At 43.2% G+C, this 17,090-nt stretch overlaps 1 protein-coding gene across 2 annotated transcripts in view; it reads left to right on the forward strand.

The window, feature by feature from the left end:
* SMAD7 (SMAD family member 7) overlaps nucleotides 1–17,090 on the forward strand; it is a 52,050-nt gene that overhangs the window by 13,147 nt on the left and 21,813 nt on the right. For both annotated transcript variants that reach the window (XM_007421864.4, XM_088152979.1), the window contains exon 3: nucleotides 618–692. In XM_007421864.4, the coding sequence (XP_007421926.2) occupies nucleotides 618–692 (75 nt within the window). The remainder of the gene's footprint in view (nucleotides 1–617; nucleotides 693–17,090) is intronic.

Raw genomic sequence — 17,090 nt, forward strand, 5'->3', positions numbered from 1 at the left:
AATTTCAGATTCTGATTAGCAGTAACCATGGTTTGCCTGGGTTCAGGGATATCCACAGCAAGGGTGGTCATAATCATGTGATCAAAGCTTAGAAGATGGTTATGGCTGTCATCTTGACTTTTTACATACACACACACCCCACAGATGCTCCTACCTGGCTTAGAAGTCACAACAAACTGTCATTACTATGATCCAGAAGTAGACTCCACAGATCTATTACATGAGAGGCAACAGTGCAGCCATGAAAATTCCTTTTGGATTTCTCAGTTTAGGTTCAGCGAACTGGAATTCAATAACCAGGGACGACCGAGAAAACAAAACCAGTTCAACCAAAGAAAGGGGGTGTGCATTCAGGAGAGGAGATGACTGTAGCCAGTCTATAATCTTGTGCTCCTTGACTAATGACTGGAACCCAGACATGGTGATGAAGACTGAGGGTGGATGTATCATGAAGAATTGCTCTGTGCAGATAATTAGTAATCACTTCCTAGTAAAACCTGTGGAATGTGCTTCATTTAGCTGGAGACATAGTTTGCAGTGAGCTTTAAAGTATTGTTGGGGGGGGGCAGTGTCGTGTCATACTTACTTCTCCACTCATTTCCCTTTTTGTGTTTCAGCGAGTTGTCCAGACTCTGTGCCTTCTTCCACGGAAACGAGGGGAACTAATTTTCTGGCCCCTGAGGGGCTCGCAGGTAAGAGTCAAGTTCTTGTCTGGGCCCCTTCTGTTGTACGTATGTTTTTCTAACAAAGGGAGTTGAACCTCTAGAACAGTGCTTCTCAACCTTGTCAACTTTAAGATGTGTGTTGTTCAACTGGAGTTGACGTCTACACGTCTTAAAAGTTGACAAGGTTGAGAAACATTGATCTAGATGGCTAGTTGCCATCGAGTTGGTGAATCTGTGTTGTAAGCATCCTGATTGCACCTCTGTTGCCTGGTAGGCTGGATCAGGTTCTGAGGCTTTTCCAGGAATGAAAATCTTTGCAGGGGTTTTCCCCAGCCCTGGTGGGTAAAGATTCTGGAAGTGGTCGTACCATCTGAGGGCATCAGGGGTTGGACAGCTGTTGTGTGTTCACCAGTGTTGGGAATCAAGAGAAAGTCAAACTTCTGAAGGGTGAGCACAGTGATGGGTCTTGTCAGTGAGCAGACAGAATATAGACATACATATATCCTGTATTGCATTTTCATAGAAGGTTGCAAGTAGGTCACAGTTGTTTTGTGTTTCTGCTAGGAATTTCAGCCCCCGCCAGCCCATGTCTAAAAATCTTTCCATTTATAAGAACTTGTATGATAATCTAGCTCTCAAGAGAATACTTACCTTGGATGTTCCAGATTTTGATAATTTCTGAGTATTTTTAACTGCGTGCACTTTATTGGTATCAGCTGGGAACAGGAGTGAATTTTCTATAGTGTGGCCTATCTCTTTTCAATTCTGTTTCATTGCTGAAATACACCTTCATTGCAAAAAAAAAAAAAAAAAATAGCCATTCATGGGGAATGCTGGGAATTGTAGTTCAGCAACATCTGGCTGGTCTCAGGTTGCATGGCTGTAGGACTGAGTTTTACCAGCTGTGGAATTAAGTCGGCCATATTTCACATTTCTGGTCTTACAAGCTTGTATCTGTCCTCCCCTGTTGAGAGCTGCTTCTGAACCTAGACAAAGATGCTGGCAGCACTACAGTTAGCTGAGGGCAACGTCTGCCTATGTGATTTATGCGCAGAGAGCTAAATTATATACTGTCCACTGTAAGGGTGTGCCAGAGCAGGCTCCTGCTTTTTGCAAGTTTGCAAGTTGAGGCTGGCTTCTGGTGATTAAGGTTGGGTGTAAGGCTTGGGTTTAAGGTGGTGGCTTGCAATTTCATCTGGGAATGGCTGATCTCTGGGGGAGGAGGTGGAAAAGAACATCTTGAGATTAGCCCCTGAGGAGCACCATCCAGGTGGGGAGACATTTTCTCCCAGAGCCTTTTGACTTCTGAGCTGCAAGTCGCCTTTATCCACAGAGTCCTGAGCATAGTTTGAGCATTTATATGACTGGATATAGTCTTTGCCTCTGGAGGAACCACCCCCCCATCCCACTGAAAGCCGTTGTAGCTCTCTTGTGATGCAGCGTGCAAACCCTTAATAGCTTTTTGCTAATGCCCCAAAAATACTTGTCTGGACTTGCATACCTTTTGAAAGGTAGTTTTATTTGGCCAAGGACTCCTTGTTTGATTTACGGAGCAGCCGTACTCCCGTTCATTAGCCTACAACTGGAATGTCAGAAAACTGTCCCCCCCCCCGTGAGTGCGCCGACGTTTGTGCGTGGGTTTGTACGTGTGGGCTTTTCTGTCCAGGAATTGCTTTCAGCATGGCTGTGTTTATGTGAATCTTGTCTGCTTTCTTTCTAATGTAATATATACCCTCCGCATGTTATTTGAGAGGAGAGGACTCTGTTTGTTCAAAGGCAGCTAATAAGAATTAATCAGGAGGAGAGGAAAAGAGGAGGGGAAGTAAGTACCAAGGGTTTTTTTCCTCTTCTTTAAAAAACACATATTCCCTTTCAACCTTCTTGCAACCGAGCCCTGTAGAAGAAGTTTAAGGGGGGGAAAAACTCAGCAGAGGAAGAATCAGACTATACAATAAGAATGCTAAATAGTTGAAAAGGAAAAAAAAATGAAGTATGCAAGAGGGTGGGGTTGAGTTCCGCAGGATACCACATGAAATAAGCAAAGGAGGACTAGTTTTTAAAAGGAGCCTCTTTTTAAAAGGTTTGTGAATTGATAACATCTTGGATTGTCTCATCTGCTGCTGAAAGGGAGGGGGAAAGGAAGGGTGGGGATTTGGGGGCAGCAGGAAATCACATTGCTCGCCTGGTGGCAGAATGCTTTCTTACGAGACATCTTAGATAACTGCAAAAAAAGGGAGTAAAGGATGCTTTTTTTGAAAGTTTTCATCCTTGCAATCAATCCTCAGATCTCGTTTTCCTCTTACTCTGTGGGGTTTCTGTCAGCTGGGTTTTTTGGAATTGTAGAGAGCCCAGATGAACCCAACCTAACTTAATAAGAGTAATAATACTTTTACAATTATTTTACTGCAGTTTAATGAAGAGAAGAGGGAGGATTGTTTAATAGACAAAGAAAAGGATAAGCAGTGGTTTATTAGTGAATTCTGATCCATTGATAAACCTGGAACAATTCTTGAAAGTTCCCTAGCTAGAGAGCCAGTGGAACCATATACGCAGCTGAAGTTCAGTGTTTTTCAACGTTGAACTATGATTGCAGTGGTCAGGATTTTAAATTTGAGCTCTTTAAAGCGCTGAATGTTCATTGACTGTTGCCTTTCCTTTTTTCTTTACACCCTTGAGATAGCTTGCTGGAAAGTGTATTTGAACAGGATTTTTAATGAGCGGTCATTGGGGCATCTATGGTACTTTTATCTGCAATGAAAAGTTGTAATAACTTACCGAAGTTTAAATAGGGGATGGGTCACAGAAAAGTAAACTTTCCTCTCCCTTTTCCCTTGCCCCTGCTTTCCCCTTTCATATATTTTTCAAGTGAGTAGAACTACCTTTTCTGAATTGCACATGCTGAATTGGCACATGCTGAATTGCAACCAGATCTCCAGAGAAGGATCCATGGCCACCTTTGTTATGGATCCCAACCTGGGAAATAAAAAGAAACTGAGCAGATGCTCTCTCTACCAACAACCTTCAGATGGCTTTCTGGAGGAGTCCTGCATCCTCTGAGTGTTTGCAGGAGGAAGGCCTGTAAACCAACCACAGCTGCTGACATGCTGGTTTTCCCATGAGCTGAGCATTATTATCTCAAGAAATTATCCCTCAGTGGATATTACTATATTCTTTGCGTGTGAATCTTTTGGTCACCTAGACTGCTGGGACTGATGACCAGATGTTGTGGTGAACCATTCTTCTTCAAGCTGGTGCTTTCCAATGTGTTTGAGGTTGGAGTCCCAACCCACCTGGGCCACCAGCTTGGAGTAGGAAATCTGAAGTGGATACCTTAGTCAAAGCAGTCCTTAATTTGTCTTGAAGTGGCTCCATTTTGATGGTATTTTTTTAGCATATAGACAGGGAAAGGGACATTGGTGTTTGCATGCTTTGAGTGGACACACAGGTGTGGAACGTGCACCAGTTGAAAATCTAAGATAAAGGATGTGGACTTGGACTCCTTCCACATACAAGGGGTGCTCTGGTCCAGCAGTACTCTTGTGTAGTCTTGAAAAATTGAGTGTATTAGTTGCTGCTCCAGAGGAAATGGCTGCCCTTTGAACAAGACCCCACTTGTGGGATTCCCCCACCCTCCAGCATCATAGGATCTCCCCACTGAATGGAGGAATGGTTTTGCCACTTCCTTGACAATGGTCAGCTTGCTTTTTCTCTTAATTCCCTTGCATGAATAGCTAACAGTGAGATGGCTGGCAAGAAGGGAGCAGTGGCAGGACAGGGGGAGCATTGCATGGTAGAGAAAAAAATAGGGAGGTTGCTGAGCCATCAGCCACACAGACAGGAGCTGGGATGTGTTTGGAATTGATCCATTGGGGCTTCCGTCTCAATGTATGTGTCTGCACGTGCCATAGACCGGATCCAGCTGATTGCTCCTTACAAGGAATGATGCTCGTGTAGGAAAGCAAAGGCTTCTTTAACTTGGTTCAACAATCCAGGAATTTGTAACGTGATTGCTCATCTGTAGCCCTTTTCCCCCAGATATGGCTTAACTTCCAGAAGTTGTCCTCTGTGTGAAAAAAAAAATGTCCAATTCTGAAATGTTTCTAAATCTGGAGATGAATGTGGTGTCTGAAAAGTGTTCTTCTGCAGCTAATCCAGAGTAGCCAAAACAATTTTGCCCAATTGGAAAAGTTGGGCAGTTCTGCCAAGGATAGCATAACATCTCTCTCCGTTTGTATCGAAACAGTATTGTCAGTGTTCCACTGTGCAAAGGGTGCCTTTAAAAAGTGGAAAGGAAAATGGCATAATATGTGTGGAAGAATGTGTGTAGGCTTGGGAGGGCAGGCACTCTCAACATACAAACACAATTTGCTTGAAGAATACAGAGAAAAGCTGATGTTTTCTTTGAAGCTTATAAGAACGATGTTCTTTTTCATGGGGCTGAGCAGATTCTCTGGGATGAAGATGCCCAGAGGATGTTTGTGGGTGATCTGTTTGGAAGGATGAGCAAAAGAGACATGCTACCCAAGTCTTTCCCTCTTGAAAATAACCAACTTGACCTCGTCCTTCACTTGCTCTGTTTGCTGTTTTCTGCCCTGGCTTGGTTGAAGTTGCTGCTGAGTTTCAGCTAATGAATGAAGCTCAGTTCAGGGTGGGAAGAAGGCTGGACACCTGGAGTAAGGGCTGCGATTCTTTTAGCAGAGGAAGAAAAGGAGTCAGCAGGAATCAGAATATATATATCGGGAGGGAGGGGGAGAAGGATGTCAAAACTTTAATCCTGTGGGGGTCTTCACAAAGGAACTGGTTCCAGCAGCATTGACCTTTAATTCACTCCGTGCTGCTCTTTCATGTCATCTGGGGCGCTTGGAAAAATAGAAGGGGAAGGAAATAGGTGGGAGGGAAAGTAAAGAGGGAAGGAACTTGGACAGACCAGCCAAACTGAATTTCTAGGACCTAGTTTAGCTCTGTTTTCTTAATGGAGCATCTTCCAAAAGGTTAAAACCTCAATTGAGAAGAAGGAGAAAAAAAGGGGGGTGGAATTTGCGGCTTGGATCTGTTCCTCCCCACTTTGTTTCTCCCTTAATCCTCTTCTCCTGGGGTAAATCAGTCTCTCCTTGCCTCTCTCTCCCTCCCTCATTAATTCAATGCCTGCTTTATGTCTTTGGAGCAGGAATGGATAATGTTTACTGTGCCGTCCAGAACAGTACAGTGGGGAGAGATTCCTAGGTTGCAGTGACCTCCCACGCTTGGGGGAGGGGGGCTTATCCTGGTTAAAGAAAGCAGGCCACATTCTGAATTGCAACCAGATCTCCAAAGAAGGATCCATGGCCACCTTTGTAATGGATCCCAACCTGGGAAATAAAAAGAAGCTGTATCTGGTGCAAATGAGATGCTCTCTCCATCAACAACCCCCAGATGGCTTTCTGGAGGAGTCTGCATCCTCTTCGAGTGTTTGCAGGAGAACCAACCACAGCTGCTCCCATGTTGGCTTTCCCACAAGCAGGGCATGTGCATTATTGTGTGAAGCTTCTCTCCTGCAAACATTCATGCAATATTTTACTCCCAAGCAAGGTTGGCAAGAAGGTTATCTAGCGATAACCTTGTGCATGTAGAACACTCTATTTTAGCAACGCCTGAATGGGCTACAGTCATTTAATCAAGATTATTTGCAACCCTTATGTGTTGATACTTGAATTTCAAGTGGCATGTTCCCATTGTATTTCAAATTACATCCCAGCCTTGCTTGAGTTAGCAGCTTGGAAGAGTGTGGAGTCCAGTTGAATCTTCTCCAATCATCTATAGTGAGTTGAAACTTGACATTTCCCTGGGGGTAGGAAAGATTTGTCAGAATTACTTGGAGTAGGGGAAGAGTTTCCTTTAAAAAATATTTTTCAGTACCAGTAGTTCATCACCTGCTACTGTTCCTTGTAACTATATTAATAAGATGAATGAGACTCTGCTGAAAGCAAGCAGTAGTGTTACGTTAGGCAGTGATGTCACCTTGGGCAAATGAGGACAGTTGAAAGTAAGGGTAAGTGAGGTCAGTATAAATGAGTAAGCTTTCCATTTTCACAAAAGACATTGTTTATCTTATTGCCCTCTGTTTTGTGGGATACTAGAAACTCAGCTCTAGTTCCATGTAGCTTGAAAGTTGCACCTGCTTAATCCAGCAGAAATTCTTGGTCTTAAAATACTCTTAATTGTTAAGGTAAAGGAATTATGGCTCATAACATACAGATCCATTGCAATCTGATGATTTGATGTCCCTTGGTTTCAGGTTGGCTCATACATTGCATAGGTTTAATTATTCTTCCATTTGCTTTTTTACCAAAAAGGTTTTGAAGAGCAGTTGTTTTTCCATTGTGAGATGGAAAGTAGTTTTGGAAAAGTTCTGTGTGGCTGGTCCCTTGGCCCATTATGAAGAGAGAAACATTCATCTGCTTGCCTGTCTCTCTCTCTTCACAATAATTTATTTTTTCCTATCCTTGGCTACCACACGGGGAGATTGCTAAGTGTCCAGCTCTCAGATCCAGTGTGGGTGAGATGGTGTTACTCACATAAATCTCAATTATATTTCAGCCTCTTCCCTTTTATTACAAAAATACATTAACACCAACTGATACCTTTATAATAACTAAACCAAGACCCACTTGTCTTTGCTTCACACAGATCTCTGCTAAGGTTTTTCCCGCTCCTCAGATCTCTTTATTTGGCATTTTGTTTAAATCCACCATACCAAAATAAATAAGCCTCTCCCTAAATATATGACGTGGAGGTGCTGTGTTCCTGTTGCTTGACTTTTTCAAAAAGAAGCTGGCTGCAGAGACCTTTGCTTGTTCATGAAATGGCTTACCTGAAAACACAGGTCTATCCACAGAAGGACAAGGTTATCAGGGGACAGGAGTAAGATGAGAGCAGTGATGTCTTTGAAGCAAGGCAGGGTGCCTACCAGGCTAGCAGAGGCTGGAATTCCCTTCATACATCTTCTGACCATGACAGTATAGCCAAGTCAGCAGTGTGAAGAGAGACTGGAAATTGGGTGAGTCATTCCATGTAGATTTTGGGTTCTAAGCCTTCATTCTACCTGGTCCCTTCTTTCTCCAGTGTTTCTACCGTACAGACTATACTTCTGCTCTGGGCTAAGTGTGGAACAGACATCCCCCACTGTTTAAGAAGTTCTGCAGATTTCATGGACAGTGTTAGAGTAGCGCTAATTGAAGATCTATAGCAAGGATATCAAACTGATGTTCTACCAGAGATAGTTGGAAGTTGTAGCACCAGCAACAGAGTACATGTCACTGGTTTCCTACCCATGACCGATGGTCTAGCAAAGTAGGAACAGATAGAAAATTAAATATCTTGGGGCTTTTAACCCTACTTTCAATATGGAAGAAATATTAACATACTCCTTTGGGAGTTCATAAAGCAAATTGAAGAAATTGATTAACAGTTATTTAATTAAAGAATCCCCAATTCTCATTTTTTAGTGATTGCATTAATCCGCTGCAGCTGTTCTTGATTTCATCTTCAGTGAAATTTATGAGATGGGTGCCTGCAAGGGGGGAATCAAGATGACAGATGCAACTGTGCAATTAAAATCCCACCCCTTTTTATATGTGTTGTGACATGTTAAAAAGGAGTAGGCCTTGAGTTGCGCAGGCATGGCCCCATTTTGGCTTTTTGACCCCTCCTGGTATGAGACCCTGTTGATAAAATATTTTTGTTTAATTGTTTATTGTACTGGCCTTGGTCCAATTAAAGTTGCTTGTAACTAAGAGTGGGATTTGAAACATCCCTGTTTGGAACGAGAACTTGTTATACTTGGCCATGCTTCATGATTCCTAGGTAAGTGTGGAGAATTACAGCTCAGATTCCATAAAAGCAGTGAAAGTTAGTTGCAACCAATTTAAAATTCATCGTGTACCTAAAATTCATGGTGTCTCTGGATTGCAGCCATTAATAATAAAAGCCAGCATTTGGTGGAGTTTGCTTGATTTTAGTTGCAATGAGGGAGGGAGAAAAAGGTCATGCTGCTGTTCAGAACAGCCCTTGCTATCAAAATCTATGCAAAAATTTGATAAATGGTTTCTAATGCAATTTTTTGCCGGTCTGCATGCCACGTTCCCCTGATGCTTTAATTTTTTTCAAGCTTGTTCTTAGCATTTGTAGAACTTGGAAGCTTCTTTTTTTTATATAGAAGTATGTTTTAAAAGTCTAACACAACCCTAAAGGTGTGAGCGTGAATTTATTTATGTATCTGCCAGCTAAATAAAATTTACCCAGAGGAAGTGGTAAAAAGTTCAGCATATGAGATGGTTTACTTCAGCATGTAAGGGTTGGCAATTGAGTCAGATGGATAATTTTAAATAGTTGCGGTTGGAGAGAAGAGCAAGTGAATAGCATGATAGAGCTAAAAGAAGAATCCGATATCTTGCATGCCTCACCAGGTACTTAAAGTTCCCTACTTCCGTTTTTCCTCAAGAAAATAGTGGCAGACTTCCACCCTGATTAAAATATAACCAAGTAGCGACTGGCTATGTAGGATGGAAAACACTTCCATCATTTAAATAGTGTGGCTGTTGGGTTAACACACCATATTATACTCTGTGTGCTTTGTTTCACTTTGCTTTAGCTTGTGTGAATCTATACCTCGTGGCTGCTAAACCATGGCTTAAGACTGAATATCAAGTATAAATCCAGCCAGTTGTGGTTTATTCCATAAGCCATGGATTAATGCAGTGTGGGAATCCTGCTGTTGTGTGATGTACGTACTTAAAGCAGAACTCTCCACCACAGATGTCCAGAACAAGCTGGGATACTGTCAGAATGACCTCATGGATAAGTGACACAATCCTGCCTTTGCATTGTGCCTGACACAGGTCATATCATAGACCTGCGGATACCCCATGATCTCATTTGTCCCCTTCCACCCCAGTCTAGAAACATTGGTAGTCATCCATCTCCTTGTTTTATGTGCTGAGTGATGCAAGAGAAGCCACCAGATAGGTGTACTAACTAGGCCTTTGCTATTATTGAATTGGGGAAAAGGAGAACTGGAATATGTGTCAGTTTGTTTATTGCATTCAAATGTGTGGTCTTTCACTTGAATTCTGCAACTGACATGGCTGAAAATTCTGGGAATTGAAGGCCACGTTCCTGAAGAGTCAGAGGTTGAGAACGCTGCAGTATGGGATATAAATGACTGGGGGGGGGGGCGGGGAGTAGAAACCACTTTAGATGAATTTCTTCTTTCTTCCTAAGGTGATTTCACCTGGAAGGCAGTAAAGTTGATAGTGTAAACTACATGGCATTTGATGAATTTAGAAAATACTTTGAGATTCACTGCCTAAAAGATGCAAGTAAGTGGGGGAAAGAACCCATGATCCATGAAGCAGCTTTTCTCAGGCTCATAGTTCCTTTAGTTCTCATGGTCAACAACCACATGGCTGGAGAATGAGAGAAGTTCAACACATCTGGAATGCATCAAGCTGCAGAAGGCCATATCTCAACTTTTCAGCGTGGTCTTCCCAGAGCTTCTTCAAAAGCTATTGAATAAGCTGAATTTACAATGGAAATTTCCTGTAGTTTCTCTTAATAATTTTGACTGGCATCCTGGAATGCCAGCCATGATGCTTGTTCTCAGTGCGTTTATGTAGGATATTGTGTGTCACAAGGAAACATCATTGTTTCTTTCATTAAGTATGTAAACTCACCGATGGTTGGGGATAATTTTTGGTGAAATTTGTTTTCAGTCATTCTTCCCTGCTTTATCATTCTCTTCATAACTAGTGTTTGATATTGAGCAATGCAACAGACAACTCTGAACTTACCTAGTTTGTTGTATGGTCCCTGACCTGGTCTTTCAGGTCTTTTAATGGTGCCTCCATCACCACTTAACTTGAGCCCATCCACCTTGCTTCTGGTCATCATCTTCTTTCCTTCCACTTTGCCCAGCGTCAGAGCCTTCTCTGGAGAGCTAGGTCTTCACGTAATGTGTCCAAAGTAGTTTAATTTGAGCTTGTCATTTGTGCCCAAGTGACAGCTCTGGGTTGATTTGTTTGATGATCCATTTGTTTGTTTTGTTAGCCATCCACAGTATTCTCAAGCGTCTTCTCCAACACCAAATTCAAAAGTGTCAGTATTCTTCTGCTTCTTCAAAGCCCACCTTTCTCTTCCATAGAGTGTCACAGGGAATACCATGGCTTACACAATTCTGATCTTTGTGGATATGGACACATCATGACATCTGAATATATTTTCCAAAGCCTAAATGGCTGCTGTACCAAGTGCGAGTCTGTGGTGGACTTCTTGACTTCTTGTTCCTGAGTAACTGAGGTTACTCCAGGGTTATCACCTTTGCTCTATCAGCAGTCCACCTCTGCAGCCACTAAGAGGAACACTAGGACGGTGTTGAAGAAATGTTTACCCTCCCGGGACTGGCTGGTGTGGGTCTTCTGGGCTGTGTGGCCATGTTCTGGAAGTTTTGTTTCCTAACGTTTCGCCAGCATCTGTGACCGGCATCTTCAGAGGGCATTACCCTGAGCTCACTTTGCCCTCTGAAGATGCCGGTCACAGATGCTGGCGAAACGTTAGGAAACAAAACTTCCAGAACACAGCCATACAGCCCAGAAGACCCACACCAGCCATCGTATTCCGGCCGTGAAAGCCTTTGACAATACCTCCCGGATCTGTTCCCTAACTTTTGGGCCTGAGGTTTCCCCAAAGATTCAAGAAGGAGCCATAACAACACTCAGCAAAGGTCATGCCAGCCAGGGCCACATTTCTGAATCGGATTGAATGTGCCCCATGGAAGGCAGCCTGGCTCTCCGCCCAGTGTCTCAGATAGTTTCCTTTCCAGTTTATTTTCGGTTCAGTGATATTATTAAGTGCAGTTACCTGGCCTTCGTTCAATTTGTGGCTCAGAAAGAAAGTAAAGTTCATATTTACCTTCCTAACTTTTTACCCAAATAACTGGCATTTTACTGAGCAGTTGCTGTTTCTTGTAGAATTTGTTCTAAGGTGTCGTTGGGGAACGGTCTTCCACCGTTCAGGAACTGCGTCGTTGAAAACAAGAATGTGGGCTGATGTTGTTTCAGGACACTTGGCAAAATGGTGAGAACCGAAAGAGCTTGGCAGCTCTTGGGATCTCTAGCCGCTGGCTTTTAATTAGTTCTTTTAAGCAACGTTAAAAATCTTGGGTGTATTCTTAATTTTGTTTGGTGTTAAGCTGCAGGGAATGCCTAAGCCATTTCATCACGTGGGGCCAAAATGTCTGGAGCTTTGTGCAAGGGAATTTTAATCAGGATGCCCTAAATGGCATATTCTTCTTTTTGTTGTCAGTCTGGGTTTGTGCGTGTGTGTGTGTGTTTCATGTCCAACTGTTTTATGTGACTGGGAAGCTGTGCGTGCTACAATACCATTTCACGCGCTGGATGACAATCAGATCTTCCTGGTTAAGGCGGCTAACGAGAGATGTAAAATCTGTAATAAAGTCTCAGTGTGATGTATGCACCGATTCCTGTAAACTTTCCAGTTATTTTTTAACTTGGTCACATTTGAATAATTGTATTTGTGGGCTGTGCTGTTAGTTACCTGGGCCTTAAGGTGATGTCCTTCAAGGTTAACCTTGATGCGTGGTTGCACTATTCTGCTGATACAATCTCTGCCTCTGCTGAGCTGTGTGGGGGAGAGACGCATTATGTGAACCTAACAGCTTATATGTGACATCCCATCTGACTAAAACATCATGTGGCTTGTTTGATTGGGCCTAGAGTGATACCCTGAGCTCAGCAGCTCATGTGTGAAGCTCGTGCTTTATAGCTCGGTGCTATAAGTGAATCAGCCACTGACCTGCTCAATAGAACAAGGGTGAAATAAACCATAACTCAATACAAAACTAGGCAGTCTTCTGACAGCCAAGGATGTGCAATCGCTGCGTCAGGAGGGTGTTCAGGGAAGAGGTTAAAAAAAAATCAAGATGGTGGCCACCCAGTTGAAGCTGACGCCCCTCCCCAGATGTCTTGGGTGGCAGTGCAGAGATGCAAAGTGGGTCGGGCTGTTTTGTGGCTTGGGGTGGCAATTTGGGAGATGTTTGGTTTTTTAAACCATGGTGAGCCAGCTGGATTGGAGGACATTTTTCTAATCACCTTGGACCAGAGTGACTGGTTAATCAAAAGACTAGACATCTGAAAAACATGGGCCACCCACCAACTTAAGCCATGCACATTCACAGCATAGTAGACCAGCTTTGGAGTGTCGTGCGTGATCCTGCTACAGGTGGGCAAGCCTTCAACTTGTAATATTTTGTCTAAAGAAGAGTCAAAATTAGCCTCTTCGAGGTTTACCCCAACCAGCAAAAAAGCATGCTTCAGGTTTGTGTAGCATGTTGAGGGGTTAGACATATAATGAGGTAGTGGAGGGGGTTCTCTTTGTTTAAAGACATAATAGTAACTTTCACCCCTTTCTTAACGGGAAACTTGATAGGATATTGCATCACAAAAGGCTAAGGAAAGAAGAGCCGCTTTTCAAAAAGATTGCAAGGGAGCCTGTCCGAGGGCTTGATTTTATTTTTATTATTTCAGAAAATATTTTAATAGCAGAGTCACCTCTACTTGAACGTTGCCCGCCGCCTCCTGTCTCTGCTCACTGAGAAATCTTTTCTTGCATTTTCTCTCCGCTTCCTTCCCCAAAAGGCAGTTAAAGTTGCTGTTTGGCTGAGAGTTTGGGTTTGGCTGCTTAGACTGAAAACTTGGTTCCCACCCAGTGTCATTATCTCAGTTTCAAGGGGGGGGAGGCGGCGGCGGAGCCGGATGGGGGGAGAGAAAGGAAAGACTTCATAAAAATTTGCTCCGTGCTTCTCTACCCTTTTAACCTCGCTTGGGGAGGGTGGGTGGGATCCATCTCTCTTCCGTCTCCCCTTAAAGCACTCTGAGTGTGTTCGCTCGCCTTGAAAAGCATGAAACCATACAGCTTTTCTTTCTTGTTTTTTCAGGAATTCCTTTGAAAGCCTCTTCGGTATCGGAACACGCACGCACACACACACACACACACACACACACAAAAGGAAGCTACTTTTATAGCTATCTTGGTGGGTCTGCAAAAAATCTGGTGCAATTAACCCCTTCGTTAAACACGCGGGGAGGGGATCTGCCTCTGCTAACGATCGTGTAATTGCGTTCCAAAGAGATGCTGTCTCCATTTTAATCCGGAAAGCGGTGACCTCAATTCTAAACCTTCCTGCCATTTGCAGGATTTTGTTATTCTGAAGGTTTAGGGTTAGAGAGGTAGCTTCAGGTGGACATGACAATAAACTCTCCCAAATCCTAGCGTTTTCCCCCTTTCCAGTTAGCTTTGGATTCCAGAGGTATGTCTAAGAATGCCTTTGCAGAAATATTGAGGGGCCAAACCACATTCAGATAAACCCCAAGACCAGCTTTGATAAGAATGAGATATTGAAATGGCTGGCTCAGATTAGTCACACATGGAGCCCAGTTTTCTGTTTCTGCCTGTGGTCAGATGGACAAGTTTGTTGTGGAAATTCACAGTCTGGTTATGATAGAGCCAATATTTGTGAAACTCTGTCTTCAGACCCTCAGTGTTCATGATTTGGAGGTCTAAATCGAAGGGTTTTATCTCGAGGCGCTGCCTCTTCTTGAAGCTTCAGAATGAGAATTCAGCTAAACAGTGCACCAACATGTACATCAACAATCATTTGGTCCATGCCAGGTTCATGAAAATGATATGCAAATTGCCATTTAATTTCATGCAGTTATTGCACACAGATGAGTTTACGCCGTTCCGGTTGGTTTTGTACTGTAATTCCAATCTTCCCTCGAGTGCAAGACAAATTGTGCTCTTTGGAATGGGCCTAACAATGAATGCCTGGCCCCGTGGTTTCTGTTGCGTTTTTGTTCTGTATTCAGACCCGCTCGTTCCAGATGCCTGGATCTGGCTGATGCTAAGGCAGTTTGCCGATACGTGCAAGAATGAGATGGTGATGAGAGTATTACGTATTGCTATCTTTTTAATTTGGCATTTGCATCTAATTTGACTAGCTTCCCAGTTACATATGCATCAAGAAGCAGATGCTTCCTTGGCTGGGTTATGGATCTGACTTCCTTTCTTGAGCGAGCACAAAGCAGAAACTTACTCGCTTTTTCCTAGCCAAGTAACCTAGTCTTTACTCAGAGAAGGGTTGTTGGAGGAGAAGACAGCAAAGAGTGTTGCCTGCCCTTCCTTCCTTCCTTCCTTCCTTCCTTCCCTCCCTCCCTCCCTCCCTCCCTCCCTCCCTCCCTCCTTCCTTTTTGGTTTGTTTTCATAACAAGAATGAAAGCCTGGGGTTGTACGTGTCAGTATGGAAAGGTTTGTCAAAACACAGCGAGGCACCACCACGCCACAGAGTTAGGCCTCTGAGGTGGCTTGGCTTGTTTCGTTTGCTATCTCTATTTCTTTTTCCTCCACCTCTCCCACCAGCACAATTTTGAAACATCCTTCATTTGAAAGTTTACATATTAGCGTTGTATGTCTTGTTTTTCAACTGTTAGCTCTGCAGTTTCCCCATACATAATTTTATACTGAATTAAGCCTGAGAGGCAAAAGAGTGGAGTTTGGACGTCTTGCATTTGTGCATGAAAAATCAGGTGTATCTTGGGAATTTATGCGCCTCTAGCATGGGCTGCTGAAGGGTGACTTTTGGGAAAATGAGCACTGACCTTTCATTGCTAAAATCAGCCTTCTGCAGCCTCTTTAGATGGGATGGTCCTCCATGACTCTCCATTACCCAAGTGTTGGCTTACAGCCTCCATGAAAAGGCTGTGTGTTTTGGTTTGAAAATGACATTTTAAAGCATGCACAAACGCTAACTAAGTGTGATGGAAGACATGAGTGGGGAGGATTCTGGAATGGAGCTTCAAGGGTGCCGGGAGGGGGAAGACAGGTTCCAGGGGAAGCACCTCCTCAGCCCCCAGCCGGAGTGTGGGAAAGCCAAGAGAAGGAGACTGGCCCCTCCCTCAGGGCATCATGGTTATAGTTGCTGTTGTTGGGGGTTAGAGTGAGTCTGGCGAGATTCTGTCTAGCAGGTGTAAGCTAATAAAGGAGCAGAACTGATTCTGGACTGTCTCGCTGTTGTTCTTGGGCTGAACCTGACACTAAGCCTTTGAAAATCTCCTATACCAATAGCCATGTTGAATGAGAACTGTAAATGCTGTAGTTCCAGTACACATGAATTTGCCATACAGGTAGTCCTTGACTTACGACCTCTTGCTTAGTAACCGTTCGAAGTTACAATGGCACTGAAAAAAGTGACAACCGGCCCTCATACTTATGACCATTGCAGCGGTCCCTGCGGTCACATGATCAAAATTCCGGTGCTTGGCAATTGACATGTATTTATGACGGTTGCAGTGTCCCAGGGTCACATAATCACCATTTGCGACTTTCCCAGCCAGCTTCCAACAAGCAAAATCAGTGGGGAACCACATGATTTGCTTAATGACTGTGTGATTCACTTAATGACCAAGGTGATTCACTTAATGACCGCTGCAAAAATGTCGTAAAATTGGGTACAGTCACGTGATGCCTTGCTTATTAACCCACTGCATAACGATGAATCTTCCAGTCCCTATTATTGTAAGTCAGGGACTACCTGTATTGGAAAGATCTGGTTTAGACTTTTGCTGAGGCAATTCTTTCTGAGATGGTTTAGTGTTAAAGAGACTAATTCTTGCTTGTGGGTCTTTAAAAAATTAACTTCTCTGTGAAAGAGCAGAGGAACCCTGCTTTTATTTATAAAACCCTTTTCTATTCACTTTCTCTATTTCCAGGACACTTCTGTAAATATTACTTGTGTAGCTAATATAGCATGATCCACGCTCAAGAAATGGTGCATATATTCCATTCCCAGTGTTTCAAATAGGTTCCCCAAGTCAACCAACCTACAGATACATGTGTGGTCTTCACTTCCCAGAATTCTCAGCAACAGCCAAACTGACTGGTGAATTCTGGGATTTGAAAAGTATACACTGGGGTGGTGATTAGATAAAAATCTTTAGGAGGGAGGATGGTGATAGGAAAAAGGAAACCCTAAACAGCCTGAAACAGCTCTTTGACCATCCCCTCTGCTGATTGAATCCCCTGGAGTAAGGGATGGACAAAAAAAGAGAGGATTGGATGAATACTGAGGAAGAAGCATTCCAACTGATGTGGAAGAAGTATTCCTCGTGTTTCTGGAAGGTTCCAGTTACATTTTCTAAGAGATGTTCTTGATAAAAATTGCTGTCCTGCCCACAACTGCCTAAGGAAATGTTTAAAATGTTAAAACTCCATCTTGGGCCATTGCAGTCTAAGTAAATACTAAAATTGTTCTACAGAAGGCAGTCTTTACAGATGTAAAGAAACATTCCTTGATTTCTTTAGTTCATAATGCTTACT

This window comes from Python bivittatus, unplaced genomic scaffold (genome assembly GCF_059951505.1).
Source record: "Python bivittatus isolate LINGU-HERP-01145 unplaced genomic scaffold, Pbiv_v1 ctg000570_np1212, whole genome shotgun sequence".
Taxonomy (NCBI): domain Eukaryota; kingdom Metazoa; phylum Chordata; class Lepidosauria; order Squamata; family Pythonidae; genus Python; species Python bivittatus.